Source organism: Baudoinia panamericana (genome assembly GCF_000338955.1).
Source record: "Baudoinia panamericana UAMH 10762 unplaced genomic scaffold BAUCOscaffold_4, whole genome shotgun sequence".
NCBI classification, from domain to species: domain Eukaryota; kingdom Fungi; phylum Ascomycota; class Dothideomycetes; order Mycosphaerellales; family Teratosphaeriaceae; genus Baudoinia; species Baudoinia panamericana.
Genome location: NW_006911260.1, coordinates 431,053 through 450,978, shown reverse-complemented (window position 1 = coordinate 450,978; position 19,926 = coordinate 431,053). Strand labels below are relative to the sequence as shown.

The window sequence follows — 19,926 nt, the reverse complement described above, 5'->3', positions numbered from 1 at the left end:
TTCCGGGACTTACTCTGCGATTCTCAACATTGCTGCACCTTTGGCCGTCAGCATATGTCCATGGCTGAGCCCTAGTGGCTTATCAGCACGTGAGTCTGGATGCGCTAAGCGCAATGTCCGGCCTCCGAGGTCGCCATCGAGCATCGCTGACAGTCACTGCATCCCGCTTATGCAACGGCACCATCTTGCTGCGCCGAGGAATGACCTCGATATGTAGATGTTGGCGCCAAGATTGCCCTGGGCACTCATCCTCGGCTATCTAATCGCGTTTGTAGGTTGCCTACGGCCTTAGAGCGGAACAGTGTGTCCCACTGCGATTCAGGAGGACGGAGATTGTGGGGTGGCGATAACATGTACGCCGCCTGGTCGCAATATGCGAGAACGTATGTGCGAAAGGTTGGAGCATATAAGGTAGTATAGAGGCGACGATGTCTGCTCTCCAGAGTCCTCTCTTGGAATCCGGTATTAATCGGGAAAGGTAGCCTTACTATTGCTCGAGCTCGTTTCGGCCAATGCATCTTTTCCTAATTCGTCGATGAAAGCCTTCATTCGAAGGTTTAGCTCGAGAAAGCAAGACTGTGCCACTCCGTCATCCCCACCGTCACAGGAGGTGCAATCTTCGAGCGTTGCAGTAGGTGCGAACAACAACATTCCTACCGCGGCAACAGCTCCAACTGCGCAGGAGACCACCCAGTCAGCACCTTCCAAGCCAACCACCCCCAGGACGACCAACATGTCTGTGCCAAAGGAGCTGCCGAAAAGCTTCAAGGCTGCCATCCTCACTGGCGTGAAGGAGAAGCTGGTTGTCAAGGATATCCCTATGCTGGATGTTGTTGATGGTGAAATCCTCATAAAAGTACATGCATGTGGCGTCTGCCATTCTGATCATCATGTTGCGAATGGTGATATGGGCCCTCCGTAAGTCCATTCATAAACTACGTCTCTGCAGGGCACTCTTGGGAACCACGGCTAACGAGTTCCATAGCCACATTACTCGTCTCGGTCATGAAATGGTTGGTACCGTCGTTGCAGTCCCGGACAGCGAGCAGCGATGGAGGGTTGGAGATCGTGTCGGTGGACCCTGGCATGGTGGCCACGATGGCACTTGCAAGTCCTGCAACCGTGGTCTCTACCAGATGTGCGAGAACGAGCTCGTCAACGGCGTCAGCCGCGAGGGCGGCTACGGCGAGTATGCCACCCTACGCAGGGAAGCTGTTGTCCGCATTCCCGAAGATATGGATCCGGCTAAGGCAGCTCCGCTGCTCTGTGCTGGTGTCACCGTGTTTAACGGCATGAGACGCATGGGTGTCACCGCTGGCGACATCGTCGCTATTCAAGGTCTCGGCGGACGTGAGTATCAAGCAGATCAATAATACGCTGAAGAAGGCCGGCTAACGGATTCAGTCGGTCATCTTGCAATTCAGTACGCGCGCAAGATGGGCTTCCGAACGGTAGCCCTGTCGCGTGGCACGAGCAAGAAGGACTTTGCTATGCAGCTGGGCGCAAACGACTACATCGACACCGAAGCCCACGATACCGCCGAAGAGCTGCAGAAGCTGGGCGGAGCCGCCATGATTGTCGTCACCGCACCGAACCCGCAGATCATCTCACCTTTGCTCGGCGGGCTGGCACCGCAGGGTAAGCTGCTCATCCACACGGCCGTAGGCCCGGTGTCCGTGAATACTGTGCCAATGGTTATCAAGGCCTTGAGCGTGCATGGTTGGCCTAGCGGTCATGCTCTGGATAGCGAAGAGGCTATCGCATTCGCCCAAGCTCAAGGCGTGGAGTGCATGATTGAGAAATTCCCGCTGGAGATGGTGAACGAGGCGATGGAGCACATGCTGAGTGGGAAGGTGAGGTTCAGGGCCGTTTTGGTAATGGATTGAAGAATGTGGACCATCAAGGTGGCGTCGCGCAACTTATTCCTGCTGCTTAAGTCCGCCGCAAGTTTCTGTCAGGCATCATCGTACACAGACGTTGTTATAATACATATGTACACCGCGCTAATACCACGTGCCGTTTTCCGTAGATCCATATGCATCATTACCATGCGTCCCATATGCATACACAACCCCAGAGCAGTTCCGCCAGCTACTACAGCTCAGAGCTGCCGTAACTGTACTCCTTCTTATGCTGCAGCTGCATCTGTATGGCCTCAACGGTTGGGCCGACACCACTCAGATTCCTGGCCCAGTTCTCGCGAGCGCGCCACGCGCCACTACGTCTAGCGCTGACTTCTTCCATCATTCTGTCGACTTGCTCCAGCGTGAGACCCTTGGTTTCGGGAACGCAGAAGTAGGCGAAGATGACGCAGGCGAAGCACAACGCGCCCCAGACGAAGAACACCTTGACTCCAAGACCGTTGGATAGGTTGGTTCCGTCGGGGTTGTTGGTGCCTTCCACCATGTATGGTGTGATGACTGCGATGATGCAGTTCCAGAACCAGTTCGATGCCGTCGACAGCGCGACGCCCTTCGACCGGATCGGAAGTTGGAAGATTTCGCCAATCAGCACCCAGGCAGCCGGACCCCAGGTGCTTGCGAAGAAGAAGACGTACAAACACACGAATACAATGAGAACGTAGTTGGCCGTATTCGAGTTTGGTAGAACCGTCCCGACAATGGCCACAACGAACTCGCATACCACCATTGCAAGCGCTCCGTAGATGAGTAGCGGACGTCGGCCGAGACGCTCTATGGTGTAGAAAGAAACCGGTGTTGACACAACGTTGACGATCGTCGTGATCATCGAGATGAGAAAGGCGTTCTGAATGCCGACCTGCTGAAAGAAAGTTGTGTTGTAGTAGAAGATGAAGTTAATGCTGTGAATGTTAGCTGGCGTGATTTCATGGTTTGCGGGCTTCGGGATAGCGGTTACCCAGTGAACTGTTGAAACATTTGAATAGCTGTCCCGATGAAAACCTTGCGCGCGTTGCTGTTGCTTTTCATTACGCCACCACTGAAGCATCCCAGCCATGTCACCTCTCCCAATTGCTTCTCGTACTCGTAGTTTGCTTGGATCTCGGCAAGCTCGTGTAGCACATATTCGCTCTCCCATGACTGCCCTCGCACCCGTGCTAGAGCTTTCATGGCCTTGTCGAGTCGACCTTGCTTTACGAAGAACCGCGGCGATTCCGGCAACATCAGTAGGCCGATGATCAGCACCGTAGCGAAGAAGAATTGTATCGATATCGGGATCCTGAATGCTGCGGTGTCTGTTCGCTTCGATGTGGCGTAACCCACGCAGCTGGCAAGCATGATGCCGATCGTAATCGCAAACTGGTAACAGGACACGATCGCGCCCCTAACATTGCGAGGCGAGATCTCGGAAAGGTACAGGATGTTGGTCACGGAGACAAAACCGACACCCAGCCCTGCGATGAGTCGCCCTATCACAAGGGCGGTAATGGTGGTCTGTGCTAATTGCACAGTGACCCCGACAACGAAGACGACGCAGCCGGCGATGATGATGGTACGGCGTCCGAACCGGTCGGCCAGTGTTGCGCTGATGAGGGCGCCGAAGAAGGTGCCGCATGACAAGATCGCCACGATGAGACTCTTCTCTGATGTGGTGTAGGTGCCGGTGTTCACATCACCGTAGGTGTGCTTGAACTCGGTCATACCAAGCACCGAGGCGATGTAACCACTATCGTAGCCGAAGAGGAGACCAGCGAAGGATGCGAAGATACACATGAAGTAGGCCTTTGCCGCTGGTCAGCTGAGCTCAGACTCATCGTATCGGGATCAGTTACCTTGGTAGTGACTGGACTCTCTATCTGCTCTAACTCCATTACCGAAGCCATCGCTGCCTAAGCTGATTCGAGGCGGTAGGACTTGTCGTCGAAGAAGTTCAGTGGTTGTTACCGTCGCATGCTGTACCTCGTGCGCGCCAACGTGGCTCGCTCAGTTATGGTTCTGCTGGCTGCTCAAAAGCAAACTGTTGGAAGGGTAAACCGGTAGGAAACATTCTCGAAGATCGCAGTGAATGAAATAACAGTACGGAAAGAGAAGGCTACAAATGCCCGAAAGCGTGAACCGCGACGTTGGAATTCTTTATGTTACCTATACGATGCAATGGACTGTACTACCAAAATTCCAATGCAGATGCATGCAGGGTTAGCGTTGCCTTGCCATGCATGGCGAGGAATGCTAGGCCTGGCGGGTGCTGTTCCGGTGAAGCGGATTGGTGGTTGCTTACAGACATCCCCGTTCTTGGACATGCTCCACAGCCGCCCTCCGCAAGAAGCGGCTTCCCTGGCTCCCGTGTGGTTCAGCGTGGTTGCCTTTCTTACATGTCCCGTCCCTGTGTATTTGCCCAAGTGGATCTGCTCCGTTTAATGCTAGGCCCATGCGAATGTGCAACGCTCAGTAGCTGCTGAATAACTGGAGCACAACGTTGCTATTCATTTACGCTTTGAGACAGGGATTGAGGATCGTCAATCGCAACGTGCTACACTCCCATTCCGCACCGAACAACTGCTTGTCGTGCCGTACCCGAAGACCTCTGGCGTAAGGCACCGCTCTGATGGCTTCGTCCTTCAGACTCGGGTTGTCCTACAAATCTGAGGACACAGTGCGGCCCGCTGACACGATCGAGGACCGATCTCGCAAGATAGAGACGGGACCAACCCAATACGCTGGGATCCTTGACCCTCCCCAGGTTGTAATGGGAATCGCCACGAGATCGATTGCGCCATTGGCGGCTTTCGCTAATGGGAGTAACGCCGACTGGATGGGTTTTACAATGCCGCTTCTTGCCAATACTCTCAGGAGGCTCAGGGCTGGCCAAAGCAAGAATATGCGTATTCGCTTGCGTACGGCGACACTTACATACCAGAACGTGAGCACGAAGCATCGCCCTCGCCACGGGCAATTGTGCACAGCTGCAAGGCTGCCTCAGCTGAGAGAGAATCAGCAGCCCCGGACCGAGGCAGCTCTCGACGTGCCGAGGTCGCCGGCTCCGCAGCATACAGATGACTTCGTATTTCCAAGTGGTGTAGGACATACTGTGAAGGTCGGTCGTTGCTAGCTGTCATGGAGGACGACTTCAATGGCAATACTTACTTACCATTTACGGAGTTGATCCGGCTTGAGAAAGTCGATGAACGGACGTTTCGGTCGAGAGCTATTCCATTCGCTCCTGGTGGACAGTTAGGGCAAAGGCGCACGTACGGCGGCCATGTGTTCATGCAGGCAGCCTGGGCTGCGTCTCAGACGATAGGCGACGGGTTCCTTCTCCATGTTCGATGTCCCAATCTGAGCGCGCTGCATGGTTGGTTTCTGGACTAACACGTGCTTGGTAGCATATTTCGGGTAACTTCATCTTGCCTGTGAGTCCCTTCCGTTATTACGGTGAAGTCCCTAGCATATGACTGACTTGAGTACTGGCAGGGTCTTGTCAACATTCCCGTAAGTCAGCCGCTTCTTAACATTGTCGATTCCAGCGCAAGACATCGCTGAAACTTCCGTCCCATATTCAGTTCGTGTATAAAGTGCATATCATCCGAGATGGTCGGTCTTATGCCACTCGGATCGTCAATGTGACCCAAGCGCAGGAGAAGGGTATCTGCTTCACCTGTACCTGCTCGTTCAAGCGACCGGAGACCAGCCCACTAGAGGTCCAGGAGCGGCTCGATATTTGGAAACAATACAGCACCGTTCTGGATGGGAAACATCCGGCTGACTTCGACGAGATCCCGGGTATGGACGTTCCATGGTACTGGAAGCGACGGAAGGAGACGGGAACCAATGACCAGTTTCCTGGTTTAGAAATGCGTAAGGTTGAGATGGAGAAGTACAACTCGCAACGGCACCCTCTTGATAGACGGCAGTTGATGTTCTATCGCACACTGGGAGATTTGAAGTCAGACCCGAATCTTCACCTCTGCGCGCATCTATACGCCTCGGATCGCAACAGCTTGTTCATCGTTGCGAATCACTTCGAGGTTGGCGACATATACACACAGATGGGCAGCTTGGTGCATTCGGTCACTTTCCATGGTGATGCCAAGGATGCGCTGTTCGGACCATCAACGCACACGGACTCGCCGCTCGATGATCAGAACGGAAGATGGTTCGCCAAAGAGGACTGGGGCAGTAGAATGTCCGGAGGCCGTACCATGTTTCACAGCCGGCTGTTCTCGGCGAATGGCACACACATAGCGACAGTACTGCAAGACGGCATGATCCGTGTCACCAAGAAGCCCACAGCCAGCGACGAGGAAGTGCAGATGTTGGAAAAGCGAGCAGCGGAGTGGAAGCCCAGAACGAAGTTGTGAAACCTCGAAACGGCTCCTCCCTCATCCAGAGATCGGCACGCGCATATCCAAACGAAATTTCCCACGTCACACATTATCAGTCCACCTCAACCTCTGACTGTCGGTCTCACAGGCACAGAGAAACATCAACCTCGAACCCGTTGTCAGTGATGGAGACCTGCGCCACTAGGCAGCATACCGCCAGAGGTGCGAAACAACATCTACGAGCTCACACTTTACTGCGACAAACCTTTCGGGCTTAGCTGATTAATCGTGTTCGCAAATTCAGCGGCTCGCTGTATTGGGCTCCCGATTCTGAGCATGAAGCTAAGGATCGCCACTGCCTCGCCCTCACTAAAGTCTGCAAGCATATAAGGCAAGAAGCCCTTTCCACCTTCTGTAGCATCAACACATTCGCTCTCCGGATTGAAAAGACCTACTCCAGAAATTGGCACATAATCAATCCATCTCGGGTGGGGTTACGAACTATTGGCGAACAACACGCGGCCGCCATTAGGCACATAACGCTCGAATGTAGCGGACCACGGCAGTGGAATGTGCAGTGGGGATCGCTCAAGCTGTGGTGGCACTTTGCAGCGCTGCTTGCAGCGAGAGAGCTGCCAAGCGGCACCCATCTTAGGTTCGGTGGTATTCACGCCGCATTTCTCCCTAAGGATACCGGTGTGATCTGTAAGATGATTGACAGCGCCTCGTTGGAAAGCGAGATGTATGTGAGGCTGTCTTTGCCGCTCACCGACGGCGAAAAAGTTTTGGAGATACTGAGCCGATACATGCAACTCAAAATCGAGGCTCTCGAAGCTCCCGGGAGCCACAACAACTACTAGTTCGCGAACAACAACAGTGACTGGTTTCAAGAACGCGCACGATACGCGGAGGCCCACCTCACCGACAGTCTGGAGAAGTGGCAACGAGCAGCCTCACGATGATGGTGGCAGCCTCGTACAGTGCTGTGACACGCTTGGGACAGACACTGAGGAAATCGAAGGGTTCGGAGAGGTGTAGAGCATGCACGGTCGGGTGGCTTGGGATGTGTTTAGCGAGGCACAAGACTCGACCCCCGCAGGTGGTCAGAACCTTCCTGCCCTTGCACACATGTATGTTTCCGCCACAGGCCGAACGCCATGCGAGCATCCCGCAGCCAAAGCCCATACGCTTGAATGTGCCATGCGCCCACACTTGACGCCATTTGATGCAAACAACCGCGCTGAAAGTACAGCATCGTAAGCGACAACGACAATAAACCCTGCCATACCTCCGCATCACCCCTCACCCCCTCCCCGCAGGCGTAATAAATCCGCCCGCAATCTCCACCCACTCCGGAATACAACTCCCCTCCTTCCCCTCCACGTCCACAATATCCGTATCACACCTACACCGACACCCAACCCCATTCTCCTTCTCCGTATCCCACTTCGCCCAGTACTCGTCCTCCTCCTTCCGTGCCTTTTCGTCGACCGTTGTGAGCTCGAGGTACGGTTCACGGGGTAATTGGCGGGCGGGGGCGTTGGCGGGGCAGTGCTGGATGGTGGTGTGGCGGTAGCCGAAGTCGCGGAAGTAGTGGATGTCGGAGGGCGCGAGGAGGGCGCCGGCGGCGAGGGAGTGGATGGGAGCGTCGCCCCACTGTGGAAAGCGGACTGTCAGCTAGGCGAGGATAGAGAGCGAGGGACTACAAGACTTACTCTTTCCATCCAGAAGCCGCCGGAGCGATCCATCATCTGGAAGAAGTCCTCGTACTCTTGACTCCGGAAGAAGTCGAGTCGTGCGATCTCGAAGTTACTCCAGAAGTGACACATGTTGTACACTTCTCCCTCCATCGCATCCGGATCGATGTCCGGCAGCGTGCCTGCTCCCGGCTCCGTCCGTAGGATATCCTCTGGTAACGGCTTCTGCTTCTCCTTCGCGTACTTAGGATCATCTTTCGGTAGATCCTCCGGCTTCACCTTCTTCTTCGTGCCGTCCTGGTTATACCCTTCCTTGGGTTCGACGAACATCTCCCACAGACCCTGGCTGGTCAGGTTATGCGTTCGTTTGTATGCAGACGCGTAGCGGAAGATGTTCGGCACCGTCTCCTTCAGCTCCTTAACCGCGATCGTGAAGCCGTACGTCTTGTTCGCGCGCGCCATGTGGATGAACGGGTCATAGGTGATGTCGCAGAAATACTTGATCTCCGGCTCCACCCGCCAGTACCACTCGTACTTCTGTAACAGTTCGTGCTTGTAGAAGAAGCCGGAGTAGAAGCGACACATGTGGTGGTAGCTCTCCATGCCGCCGTACATGATCGCCGCATCGCCCTGCTTCCGTATGCCTTCCTTCGCCACATTGGTATCCACCCAGTCCGGGTAACCCCAAGACTCCGGTCCTATCTTGCCAAACTCGACGGTGGAAGAAGTGTAGTTCCGCACCACCTCCTTGAAAGTGCTGTTGAAATCGCCGTCATTCAGAAAGACATACGGGTAATGAAACCAGCGATTGAAATGTCGCTCCACGCTCTTGATGCTCTCCAACACACCCTCCAGCTCCTTATTTCGCGCCAACACGACAAACGCTGCATTCGCTCTCGGCGCATCTCGCTGCGTATTAGGGTCCAAGCAGCCGTTGACGAAGACTTTGTCATACTTCTCGCTGATTTTCCGTACGCTTGGTGGCGCTCCTCGGTCGATCAGACGACCTCCTGCTCCGCTCGGATGTCGGACGAATAGCAGTAGTATGATCACCAGTACCAGGACCGGGAAGATGAGGACGAGGTATAGCGGGACGCTGATCTTGCTGTTGCCGCGTAGTCGTATTCGTCTTCGGAAGAAAGCCCATCTTGTTGTTGTTGTGGGCTTGTTGTCTGTGTCTTTCGAGGAGGAGTATGATGCGAGGCTTTTGAGCGAGGGGAGTTGGTCGGCGGAAGGCAGCCGCTTCTGGATGGAGCGGAGGACGTCCATAGCGCATTACAAGGCCCTGAGGGCCGCAGTCAGGAACGGTCGTCAGTCGGACGTATCTCTGGTAGCCGTCCAAGAGCAATTGATGTGCGTGTGAAGACGCAATGTGGGCTCGGGCTTGCTGAGGGATGAGTGCGTGCGGGTAGCGAGCGACTTTCGGGTGAGCTTTGCGCTGCGCAGATTGACCGATCTATTGTTCGATGGTGACTGTGCCTGGTCTACAGTGACTAGTTAAAGTGGAACGGTGGGCGCCGGTTGCGAGGTGGCTTCGATGGTAAGGTATAGTGGGCTTCGGTGGTGGCCCGCAATGTCTTAAAGGAGGTTGGCGCAACTACTCGTAAGACGTGTCTTGGCGCGTCGAATCCGAGCCTAAACTCACCCGGCACGTGCATTGGCACCCTTCAGACCAAACCCGCCAACCTAGATATGCCGCGGTGGCACTCCCGAAAGCTAGCTGGACCTCACACTGTGGATATGAGCGTTGCAGCAGTGAAGGTAGCCGTATGCCCATAACTCGCGCCAACAAGAATGTCCGGCAAGATCAAGTCAAAGGATCTGCAGTACGATTCAACCTTGCCACCATTCCTGCAGAGACTGCATGACCAAAATGCAGGTAGAGGTGACTCTGACCGCCATGAGCGGCCTATCGCGCGTCCAAAGCGTGCCCGAGATCCCGACGAGGACGACGACGGACCTACTGTTGTAGATGAGAGTGGCGAAACCGTAAGCAAAGACGACTTGGAGCAGCTGACCAAGCCCGGGACCGAGTCCGCCAGCGTCAGTGAGGATGTTGGCGGAAGTATCAGTGGTGATGTCCATACGGATGCCGCCCCGAAGGCCTCCGGTGCGCTGCCCGTGAACGGCGAGAGCCATGCATTGCGTAAGGTCACTGATGGCTTGACTACCAAAAAGCGGAAGGCTGCGAAGGTGGTCGGCGACGACCAAGCCAAAGACGAAGGCGCCGAGAGCGCCGAGAAGGGCAAGTCAAGCAGCTCAAGAGGCGGAAAGGCTCCGGCGAAAACGAAGAAGAAGCCGAAGGCCGTCAAGCTCGCGTTCAACGATGACGATGGCTGAACTGTCGTTGTCGGTTTGCCCACCATCGGCAACTGCTTCAACAAGAACAGCAAATATGCAGCTTCTGCTAGGCCCACGCCCAGCACGGCTACCATTGCCCTGTGACAACACGTGAAAGCATGAGAAGGTAAGGACCGCACGAACACCAGCGCTTTTATTTTGCAATGATGACATATAACAATATTGGAGCTGTCCTAAACCAAATTGCGGATCAAACTTATACGCTGATTCTGTTCTGACATGCAACTCTCCTCATCGCTCCATCGTTATCACCTCGTCAGTGGACGTAACGCTAATTCCGCATAAGGGGACATCGACTCAAGAAACCTGACATCTCGACTTCTACTCCACCATCCTTGTTTGCTCAGCTCAGGGAAAGGCTGACACTTACGCATCACACACCAACCTCGCTTGTCGACAGAGGAGTGCGCCGGCAGCTCGAACGCAGCACTCGTCCGGCTACGTTGATGCCAGCATATTGCTTGGATCTGCTTGGCTCAATGGATATACTCCCGGTCTGGCGTGCCGGCGCCCTTACTGTTCGACGGGGCGACGGTCCGCTTCCGCAGAACCCGTCTGGCATTCTCCTTCTCTTACGGTACATTACCCGCACGAGCCTGGATGGCGGAGTACTTATCGTCGCGCTCCTGCGCTAAGCAGACCACCAAGTCCGGCTCCACATCCTGAGCACTTGCTTGCGCGTGCGCAAAGCCGTGATCGGACATACGAGCCAGTTTCGCTGCACGCCGAGCGATGATATCAGCCGTACTCCTGCTCGCTTGATGGCGTCGTCATAGTATACTGCGGTCTGCTCGCGGAACTCATCGACATGGTCTTGCTCTAGGCTCTTTCTCCGTACCAAGGGGTCAATGTTCATTCGCAGACACTTCCCAAGCTTCTATCGGACGGGCCACCTGGGTTGCAGATCACCGTAACTATCTTATGTTTTGCTCTGGGCCCGGCTGGCGGCGAGGCAGAACACCAGCACTTCGGACGCCCACCGTGGCAGGCTGTAAGGTCCGTGAGAGTACTCGATGGCGGCAGCAATGGTGGGTAGTGGAACTTGCCTGTGGCTGTGTAAGTCGCAAAATACTGAATTTGACGGGCCGGCGCAATCCAGCTCGAAGGCCTTGTTCATTGACAACGAAAGGTAGCGCTCTCTGCTTTGATATTTCACATTGTCAATGCGGACACTAGGCGCGAGAAGAGGTAATATAGACCGTGAACAATTTGCCGACTGTGCAGATCCCCTTCCATCGAGTGCACCAGGTTCACAATGTGGGGCGACAGCAGATTAATGCTGCCAGAAAGCGTAAGCAGCTCGAACCGCGGCAAGCCTCAGACCTTCCCCAGGCAGAACATGAGCAACATGAGAACGCTCAAAGAGTCCAGAATAAAGTGCGAGTCTCCAGAGCAGCAGGAGAAGGCGCTTGCGAAACAAAGCGCGAGAGACAGCTCGGCGAGAATTACTTGCAGAGGCCGCTGCCCGCTTCGCCGAGGTTGAGAAACGCCGTGTCGATGCAGAGGAGATGAGGCGTATCGAAGAAGGACCCTGAAAGTTCGAAACTGCTGTTGCTATGTCCTAGCACAAGGAGATGCAGAACGACTGATCCGCTTGGAAGCAGAAGCAGGCGCTGAGACGGCGATGCTTGCAGAGGAGGCCGAGCGGGCGAAGATACCAGCGGAAGACGAGCAACGACGACGGAGGGATAGACGGAAAGGTTATGCTGCCTGTTTGGAGCAAGAGGATCTGGAGCAGCTGATGCAGCTTAGCTGCAGCCACTGGTGTTGCCATGAGGCTGTGCGAAGTGAACAAGACGGCGTGGCAAAGACAGAGTAATGGCAGGTAGAAGGGTCTGCAGGCGCAACTGGGAATGCATGTACGATGCATTGGCCGTTTCGGTGCTGCCAGCAGACTGTACTTGCTGAGGGCGTTCGGCCGTTGCTAACCCATTGTTGCTTAAAACAATGCCGTAGTATGACGAGAGAAATTCTGGAAGCAAACCCGGTTTACTGTTCCATCCGAAGGTGTGGCATCTTCCTGCTATTTCATTTCGCATGAGGTCCCCATTACATTCGGTGTCCTCAGTGCGTGCGCAACACATCCCCACGTTGCACGGATCTGTGATGAAGCAGCCGTGGCAAGGATACCTCACGTGCATTAGTAGGTGTACGAAGCATGTCCCGTATTTCGGAAGCTAACGTCCATGGGCTCAAATATTGCAGGCTACATCGGCAAACATTTCGACAACCCTAACTCCTCCGCCTCAGCATTCTCGCCAATGCCTCGCCACTCCTCCAACTCCGTCCGTATCAACCCAGCATGGTGGTTCAACCGCGCGTTCTCCGGATATCTCGCCTTGCCTTGCGCCAACTGCAACCTCAGCACCGCACACTTGGTCTCCAATGCCGCGAGCGCCAGCTCAAGACTCTTCGTGTTGCTGGGCGCAACCTTTTCTTGAGCTTGCCGCTGTACTACGTCTCGTTCCTCGACCGGTAGTTGTCCGCGCGAAAGGTCGTTGATCCGCCTCTCTAGTATGGCGAGTGTCCCTGTCTCGCCGCTGCGGCGGAAGTAGGCGACCGCGCGAGAGAGGTTCACAACAACCTTGCGAACGCGGGAATTGGATGTGACGGTTGTGTCGGGTGAAAGGCGAGGAACCTGGATTTCCGTAGGTGCCGTGGTCATTGGCAGTTTGCAATGAGCCTGCTCTCTCGACTGACCTGCGAAGCGTCCGTCGAGCTGCGCTCGCCGCTGTTTTAGTTGATCATGGCGAGATCTTCCGTCTCGGGCTCTTCCGATCACTGAAGCCATCCGAGATCGGTTGGAAGTGGCGAGCAAGCAATGCACCAATCGAGGTGCCTCACCGATCGGCCGCATCGATTTCAACAGCGTACCATAGCTACAGCCGCGGACAGCACGTGTTGACAAAGTACAAGAAGGTAATACTTATCGCAGCAGGATGCAAGCGAAACGGTCATCCACAGGCTTTCGCTTAGAATAGTAGATTCTGGTTCGACTGCCGGTCGCCATTGTCCATTCTGATGACCCAAACTGAGCAATGTTGGTGTTGTTTGCTGTTACTCTCTCTGTGATATAGAACGTCTCGGCAGATTGCTGCATCATTGGACATCCAGCAAGCCTTCGCGATCCTAGAGCTGTAGAAGCTCCCAGCTGTCGGTGCTGCTCCTTGACCCATCTACTGCATCGGTGGTTGTGAGTTTGAGATTGCCTGAGTCGACTGTCGTACAGCTGAAAGCCATGCAACGGTAACGCTTTGTTGGTATCCCAGACCCATCCGTGGGTGCGGATCGCTTCCTCCTGAGCTCGCTCCGTGCATTAGCTGTTCCCATTAATGCGCTGTCTCGCTTCTCACCGTCATCGAGAGAAATGTTTTCGGCTCCTTCATGGCCTCTTCCAACCCGTGGCACTTCTCGAGGTAGACTGAGTTCTCGAATGGTGTGCGCCAGTCTACAGTGTAACAGCATGCTATATCCGCTCGCTCTTTTTGGCTGGGATACTGGTCATCAGCGCCGTACAGTTATGGACTACGGCGGTGTCGACTCGCCTTATGAGCCTTGCTGCCTCTCGTAATGCAACACATTCCCGCCTCCGCATACGCCTCGCTGTCCAGCCCCTCAGGCGTGGTATATCGCTGATGCTCCGTCATGACCATGTCAATCTCGCTGACATTGAAGTTACGGACACACCAAGCCGTCCATGCATGTGCGTCGCAACCCCAGCCAGCCTTGTCATAGTCATGTCTCGCATCGATGATCAGATCTAGTACGTTAGATGCCGGCGTCATGCGTTGGCGGGTAAAGCTGGATTCGTACGGCCATGACAACGCTTGATTGTAAAGGCGTGCAGCAAATTGCCGAGTGTCGGCGAAAAAGGACATGTCAACGCGCGGTAGACTGCTGTCGCGATGTTGAGAGGTGTTGCGAAAGCATGATTGCTGGAGAACAGTCCGGCGCGAAAGTGTGTCGCTGGCAAATGAAACATAGTAACTGTGGCCGCTTGCCACGTAATCGTAGCGATCACCTGTCACTGTCGCCGGTGCACGCCACTTAAGGCGCAGTCGATGTGCTTCACGATGAACGGCGATGGGATAATAATGGCGTAAGGTTCCCATCGGCGCACCGCAGTTGATGGCTGAAGGCCTCTCACGCTTGGCATCTAATATGTACACTGTAAGGCCGAGTCGCTTTCCAGTATCGTAAGTGGTTGGCATAGAAAGTACCTAGAAGCCAGGCTTGAGCTTTCCAGCATAGGTATCACATAGCCATTTATGGCGGCGCATAGCCTAGCCTCTAGTCAGTCACGGCTCGTTCAGCATTGAGAGTCATGACCTACGGTCTTCATCCAGTCTTGTCTTCTCCCGCCAACTATCTTCCACCCATGCGGGTATACAAAGTCTTGGCAGACGCTTTTTCGAAGCAATCGCTTGTCTGATCTCCTTGGCCCGAGCAGAGTCAGCAGGGATGATGACGTGCGTCAAACTAGCATCGTCAAGATCCTCACTGATGTGAGCACCAGCGAAGTCAAGACGTCGTCTTGTCTCGGCTAACGCCCCTGTGCAGTAGACTCTGACACCGTGGAACATCCAGCCGGGCAGTGTATCGAGCTGGTTTTCCAGGTGCAATTGCTCTATGAGCTGCGGCACGCTGATGGTGTCTCCGTTTTCGATTGGCGTATCGTAAGCCACAGACTTATTGTCAGTCGCTGAGTCGTTTGCAGCTATGCTTCGGGAGGGCATGCGGTTGAAGAGTGTCAACAGCTCGTCAGGTGTTGCGTCTCTTGCATAGCTGTCACCATATTCGTCGACAGCATCATCAAATTTTCCTGCATCCGTCGAAATAGTGTAGAAGAGATGCTGCGGTTCGAAGGGCAGCAGCTCACCCTGCTTGATGCAGTCGAAAAGCCAGCATGGCCGGACAATATTCCTTTCATCACGCTTTTGCAAGCTTGCCACCTTCACAAGGTTTCTGTCCGCGACCAGGAGCGTTTTCGAGTCCTTCTCCGACGCTACCACGTTTCCGCCGTTCGCCTTGATCAGCTGCTCCAAGTCGGCTTTGCTGCTCTTCTGCGGCTTTAGCGCCTCCGACAGAACGAAGAAGCTCAAGCCTTCAAAGACTTTGGTTGCAGGTCCAGCGTACGGCGTCGTGACATGTTCGTCCTGGCCTTGAACGACAAGACCTCGCTTCCGCTTCCGACTCGTGCGCTTTCGTCTTGCATCATCGATCTTGAATTGCTTTTCGTGTTTCTCGGTCTCGGCACGCTGCTTGAGGCTGTTGAATTCGTGAACTGACAATGCAGACTTCCAGTCCTTGTCGGTGCGTATCTTCTTGAACCGCGGGAAGCGCAGGGTAACAAGCGTTCTGAATTGGTCGGTGGTGGTGACTGAGGCGGCTTTAACCGACAGCACTATCGAGTCCTCAGGCTTGATCCAAACATCAGGCTTCTCAAACTGTCTCTCCCAGCCTCCGCCGAGTTCGATCCACTCCTTTGGCGGGTTCTTTGCATCCCAATCGATCCACTTGCCCTCGGTCTGGTGACGAACCTCAGCATAATCAGACGCGGAGAAGCCACCACCAACTTTGAAGAAGGAGTAGCACTTTTGCGGATTTGTGCCTTGTGAGGACGCGCGAATATCGTCATCGACCCGCAGTCCGCACATGAAGCTGCTGAGTCTGCCTCCGCGGTGCCCAGAGCCATAGTAGCCACCAATAACAACGCAGTCGAGCTCCTCGCCGAACTCTGTCATATATTCGGGCTTGACTTTGATCCAGTCATCGTTACGTTCGTTGAGACGGTACCGCGAGCGTGGGTTCTTCAGCACCAAGCCTTCGCTTGCCTCTGCGACGACGCGGCGCAGGTGAGGCTCGATGTCAGAGGCCTTGGTAGCTTCGAAATACTCGTGAATCTCCATGCGCCGATGTATGGTGTTTACGCTTGCCTCGAGAGCCTCGCGGCGTTTGCGTAGGGTGTACTGCGTGAGATCTGTATCATTAAGGTACAGACAGTCGAAGACTCGGTATAATGGACGGTTGCCTTCGGCATATGGGTTGGCCTGCTCGGAAAGGGCCGCTGTCTTGAGATGCCCAAATGGTACCACTGTGTCCTCAGCGGGGTTCCAAGTGATCATCTCGCCGTCTAAGATGATATTGCGGACTCCAACATTGAATGCGTCCTTTAGATAACGTGTCAAGGCAGCGGTCTCGTCGCTAAAGTCTTTGCCGTACAGATATGTGTAGTCTTTCGCCTTCCGTGACCAGAAGCCGAAGCGCTTGCCACCTGGTATTTCTTCGTCTTCGATCATGTGCAGTTGCATCCGCTCGCCGTCAAGCTTCTCCTCGATCCAGAAGACAGGGTCGTCCTCGGTGGGGTTCATCCGGGACACCATAATATCCATGGAGCGCATTTGGAACGCTGCAAGCTGCGGCTGAAAGCATTGCATGAGGTTGATACCGCGCTGCGTCCCCACAAGCCTGACATCTGGATCATACAGCTCCCAGCAGACGCGACGCAGACTGCTCGAGATGTTGAAGAGATTCTCAGCATCCGGATGCCAGCTCTCAAAGATCGTCTTCTCGGTGGCGCCTATTTTCATCTGCCGCAAAATCATCCGGATAAGCCACAGAAGCTCCTCGGCGTTCATGCGTTTGTAGAACTCTTCGACAATGGGTTGTTGATTTTCTTCCTTCTGCGCCACCGACAGCCGGTCGAGCAGTTCATTGACCTCAGCGATTGTCATGTTGCCGGGCGTTGCTCGCATTGGACGCTTACTGATAACCTCGAAGCAGCGGCCGGCGAAATCGCCAGCCATGGCACTAGAAGCTTTGATGCCAGGTAGCTTCCAGTGAAGCAGATTGTATCCGTCTTCACTATTCTTGTCGATCTTCATGACACGAACGAACAGTTTGCCCAGCGTCGTCTCCCTGAGCCCGTACATGCCACGGTCCCGATCCTTCTCGGGCACAATGAGGCGAAAGGCCGGATAGATGTCGTTGCCAACTTCCTTACGCCACCTCGAGATGAAGCGCTCAATGATAGACCTGCGGATATCGTTGGGCGTAGAAGGCGCGCCGAAAGGACCTACCTTCTTGCGAGCCGTTACTGGTCCTGACGGCTTCTTTTTGTTCTCATTGAGAGGGTTGAAGAGCGTTAGGTAGAGATCATGAAAAGGGAGGGTTTTGGAGTGATTATGGGGTCGGTTAGGATACTTTTCGTTCAGCTCTGCCTCCGTCATTGCACCATGACCGTACATCATGTGCTCTTCTTCGACTGCAAGGTCATCGCGCATCTCTGCATTGTCGACATCGCCGTCGCCATGCATGTCGGTGTTGTCCTCAGACATGTCTGAACGCCCCGTGATCCTGCAGCGCAACGGAGCACTGCTGAGCGAATACCTAGCTGATGACAAGTTGATGGCGTGGAAGGGAGAGTGCACCGAGAACTTACCTGTACCTACGATGGCGGCGGTGCTGGGAAGGAAGCTTCAAAAGAGCCCAAGCCCACGCAAGGCAGCAGGTGCGGCCGGTTAATCTCCGGCCGGAGGATGACCATGCACGTTTGCTGACGAGGCGTTTCAAGACCGTGATTTGTCTGCGTAGTCGTTGCAAGGGCGGACGTGACGGGCGTGACAATGGTCTCGCGATATCTGTCAACCTACTGCCGATGCGCTCATGGCTGCGCGGCCGGATATCTCTCGAGCACAGTCGTTCAGTAGCGTCAGCACCACGGATGCGCAGAATGCTGCGCTATTGGGGGCCACCAAAGCATTCGTGAGACCACAGCCGGATCCACTAAGAAGGACAGGTAAGCAGCATGCAACTCATGGCGCCTTGAAGGCTGCCAAAAGTGCCGAAGGCACGAAGCGAGCGATCAGTCCAGGTGGAGATGGTAGCTTGAAAGGAGCACCTGCTGCGCGTCCATCGCAGCAAAGGCAGACGCGGAGCGGCGCGGAGGGATCGCAGACGGCATACACGGTCGAGTATGGAAGAAGGCCCGAAGTATCTGAGCAGGAAGGGCAGCTACAGCCATCATCACAGCTTGCGGCACGAGTCGCTGCTGCCCGGTCGCCAGAAACGCCAGACTTTGCAAGACAGGAGCGGTCACGCGCGAAGACCATACAATGGCCGGCTGTTGCGCCTAAGCCGCGACGTCTATCCTGGTACGGCGAGGATGAGCGTCAATTGAAGCAGCATGAGCAGCACAACCCTACGGACTCAACCTCTATCCCACCAACGACGTCGCTTGTCGAGCTATTCGAGCGCAAGGCAGGCAAAGCTACAAGCGATATGGTTAATGCACGACCGCAGCCCATCCTGGCTAAGCGTAGCCCGGACTTGCCGCTGAGGTCGCCGAAGCCTGTACGCACCTCCGACGGCGGTATTACCTCAGTCTTTCACTTGGAGCTCGGAGATAGCCGGCGGCCCGAAAAGGTAGGTACAGCTACGCCTGTCAAACGTGATGCTGTTGGAGCACAGCTCGATGGCCAGTCGTCCGGCGACGAGTACTATTCGGCATCCGAAGATACAGCTACGGCAAGCTCGCCCATCACCGTCCCCAAGAGAGATTGGCGTGCTCTCCGTGACAGTGTTCCCGCCATAAGCAGCGTAGATCCAGATAGGGTGCGACCGGAGCCATCACCATCGCCGTTGCGGAACTTTTCCACCGAACCTATACAGATTGCGGCTGCGAGTAGACGACAGTCGATGTCACCACCAGACATGTCTGTTTCATTGCAATCGTCTCAGTCGATCCAAGCACAGATCAACCAGAGATATCCGCGTCGGACAACGCCGCTTAATACTGGAGAAGAATTGGCCAATGCCATTGTGGCTTCAAGTCTCGCGTCTTCACGGGCAGCCTCACCGCATAAGCTCGAGCCACCTTCCCTTCCTACCCGGCGCCATGGTTTTCACAAGCTGTCGTACTCGCGCACTCCATCTCCGGCCAAGCACGGCATGCGCCACACATTACGCAAGAAGGAGAGCGAGGAGTCGGAGTCGGAAGACGAGCACCACCCTTACGGCAAGCACAAGAAGAAGCGTATGGTGCGCAAGCATCCAAACAAGCATCATGAAGGCGATCGCAAACGATGGCGAGACGCCGTTACAGAACGTGAGCGGAAGCGCTACGAAGGCGTTTGGGCTGCTAACAAAGGGCAATACTGCACTTCCATCACATTCGAAGATGAAGGCATTCCGCGGTGGCCGGCAGGTGATACAGCGTCCCCTAGACGGGCTGCGGCCGCAGAGCAAGTCTCAAACATAATCGTCAAGGATATTTGGAGCCGCTCACGCTTACCTGACTCCACATTGGAGATGGTGTGGGATCTTGTTGACGACAGCGGTGTAGGTCGCTTGAGCAAGGAGGAATTTGTCGTTGGTATGTGGCTTATCGACCAGCGGCTCAAGGGTAGGAAGTTGCCGGTCAAAGTGTCAGAGACTGTGTGGGCGAGTGTCAGAGGCCTGCAGGGGATCAAGATCCGGAAATAATGGCGCCACTATCCCTGCTGGAGAGCGTCTCTCGCGTTAGTGGGCGTTCTGGCGGCTGTGCGTGGAGATATGTTAAACTAGTGGAAATACCCTGTCGCGCCCTAGAACAAGCGGGCGCGACGTGAGCGACTCATGGAAAGGCAA

General features: G+C 54.9%; 9 protein-coding genes across 9 annotated transcripts; 5 read left to right on the top strand and 4 right to left on the bottom strand.

Moving 5' to 3' along the window:
• The first annotated feature begins 186 nt into the window (after positions 1-186).
• BAUCODRAFT_31962 (uncharacterized protein) lies at positions 187-2,197 on the top strand. Its single transcript, XM_007676184.1, has 3 exons — positions 187-918; positions 986-1,350; positions 1,405-2,197. Exons 1-3 carry the CDS (start codon positions 536-538, stop codon positions 1,884-1,886), a joined length of 1,230 nt encoding a protein of 409 aa, XP_007674374.1. The 5' UTR covers positions 187-535; the 3' UTR covers positions 1,887-2,197.
• Positions 2,129-3,782, bottom strand: BAUCODRAFT_137770 (uncharacterized protein; the record flags this gene model as incomplete). Its single annotated transcript, XM_007676625.1, has 4 exons — positions 3,752-3,782; positions 2,878-3,701; positions 2,175-2,821; positions 2,129-2,145 (listed from the first exon to the last, which is right to left on the bottom strand). The coding sequence occupies exons 2-4, from the start codon at positions 3,690-3,692 to the stop codon at positions 2,129-2,131; spliced, it is 1,479 nt and encodes a 492-aa protein (XP_007674815.1). The 5' UTR covers positions 3,693-3,701; positions 3,752-3,782.
• Positions 3,783-4,524: 742 nt separating this feature from the next.
• BAUCODRAFT_120865 (uncharacterized protein) lies at positions 4,525-5,028 on the top strand (the record flags this gene model as incomplete). The annotated part of the gene is made up of 1 exon (XM_007676624.1): positions 4,525-5,028. One exon carries the CDS (start codon positions 4,525-4,527, stop codon positions 5,026-5,028), a length of 504 nt encoding a protein of 167 aa, XP_007674814.1.
• A 5-nt stretch (positions 5,029-5,033) lies between these two features.
• On the top strand, positions 5,034-6,633 carry BAUCODRAFT_155205 (uncharacterized protein; the record flags this gene model as incomplete). Its single annotated transcript, XM_007676623.1, has 4 exons — positions 5,034-5,240; positions 5,303-5,329; positions 5,391-5,408; positions 5,480-6,633. 4 exons carry the CDS (start codon positions 5,034-5,036, stop codon positions 6,275-6,277), a joined length of 1,050 nt encoding a protein of 349 aa, XP_007674813.1. The 3' UTR covers positions 6,278-6,633.
• A 910-nt stretch (positions 6,634-7,543) lies between these two features.
• Positions 7,544-9,207, bottom strand: BAUCODRAFT_120863 (glycosyltransferase family 15 protein; the record flags this gene model as incomplete). The annotated part of the gene is made up of 2 exons (XM_007676622.1): positions 7,544-7,897; positions 7,957-9,207. 2 exons carry the CDS (start codon positions 9,205-9,207, stop codon positions 7,544-7,546), a joined length of 1,605 nt encoding a protein of 534 aa, XP_007674812.1.
• A 525-nt stretch (positions 9,208-9,732) lies between these two features.
• Positions 9,733-10,278, top strand: BAUCODRAFT_146546 (uncharacterized protein; the record flags this gene model as incomplete). The annotated part of the gene is made up of 1 exon (XM_007676621.1): positions 9,733-10,278. One exon carries the CDS (start codon positions 9,733-9,735, stop codon positions 10,276-10,278), a length of 546 nt encoding a protein of 181 aa, XP_007674811.1.
• Positions 10,279-12,331: 2,053 nt separating this feature from the next.
• BAUCODRAFT_408646 (uncharacterized protein) lies at positions 12,332-13,392 on the bottom strand. Its single transcript, XM_007676620.1, has one exon. The coding sequence runs from the start codon at positions 13,154-13,156 to the stop codon at positions 12,506-12,508; it is 651 nt and encodes a 216-aa protein (XP_007674810.1). The 5' UTR covers positions 13,157-13,392; the 3' UTR covers positions 12,332-12,505.
• Positions 13,393-14,565: 1,173 nt separating this feature from the next.
• BAUCODRAFT_120861 (uncharacterized protein) lies at positions 14,566-17,546 on the bottom strand (the record flags this gene model as incomplete). Its single annotated transcript, XM_007676619.1, has 2 exons — positions 14,566-14,582; positions 14,633-17,546. The coding sequence occupies 2 exons, from the start codon at positions 17,544-17,546 to the stop codon at positions 14,566-14,568; spliced, it is 2,931 nt and encodes a 976-aa protein (XP_007674809.1).
• A 1,465-nt stretch (positions 17,547-19,011) lies between these two features.
• On the top strand, positions 19,012-19,782 carry BAUCODRAFT_66570 (uncharacterized protein; the record flags this gene model as incomplete). The annotated part of the gene is made up of 1 exon (XM_007676417.1): positions 19,012-19,782. The coding sequence occupies one exon, from the start codon at positions 19,012-19,014 to the stop codon at positions 19,780-19,782; it is 771 nt and encodes a 256-aa protein (XP_007674607.1).
• Between the last annotated feature and the right edge of the window lie 144 nt (positions 19,783-19,926).

What these genes read in the sequence shown, in the direction of transcription:
- BAUCODRAFT_408646 (XM_007676620.1), bottom strand. Translation starts at nt 13,156, where the DNA reads ATGCGGCCGATCGGTGAGGCACCTCGATTGGTGCATTGCTTGCTCGCC.
- BAUCODRAFT_31962 (XM_007676184.1), top strand. Translation starts at nt 536, where the DNA reads ATGAAAGCCTTCATTCGAAGGTTTAGCTCGAGAAAGCAAGACTGTGCC. An exon ending in AATGGTGATATGGGCCCTCC is followed by an intron (nt 919 to 985) that starts GTAAGTCCATTC and finishes CGAGTTCCATAG; the next exon opens with CCACATTACTCGTCTCGGTC. An exon ending in TATTCAAGGTCTCGGCGGAC is followed by an intron (nt 1,351 to 1,404) that starts GTGAGTATCAAG and finishes TAACGGATTCAG; the next exon opens with TCGGTCATCTTGCAATTCAG.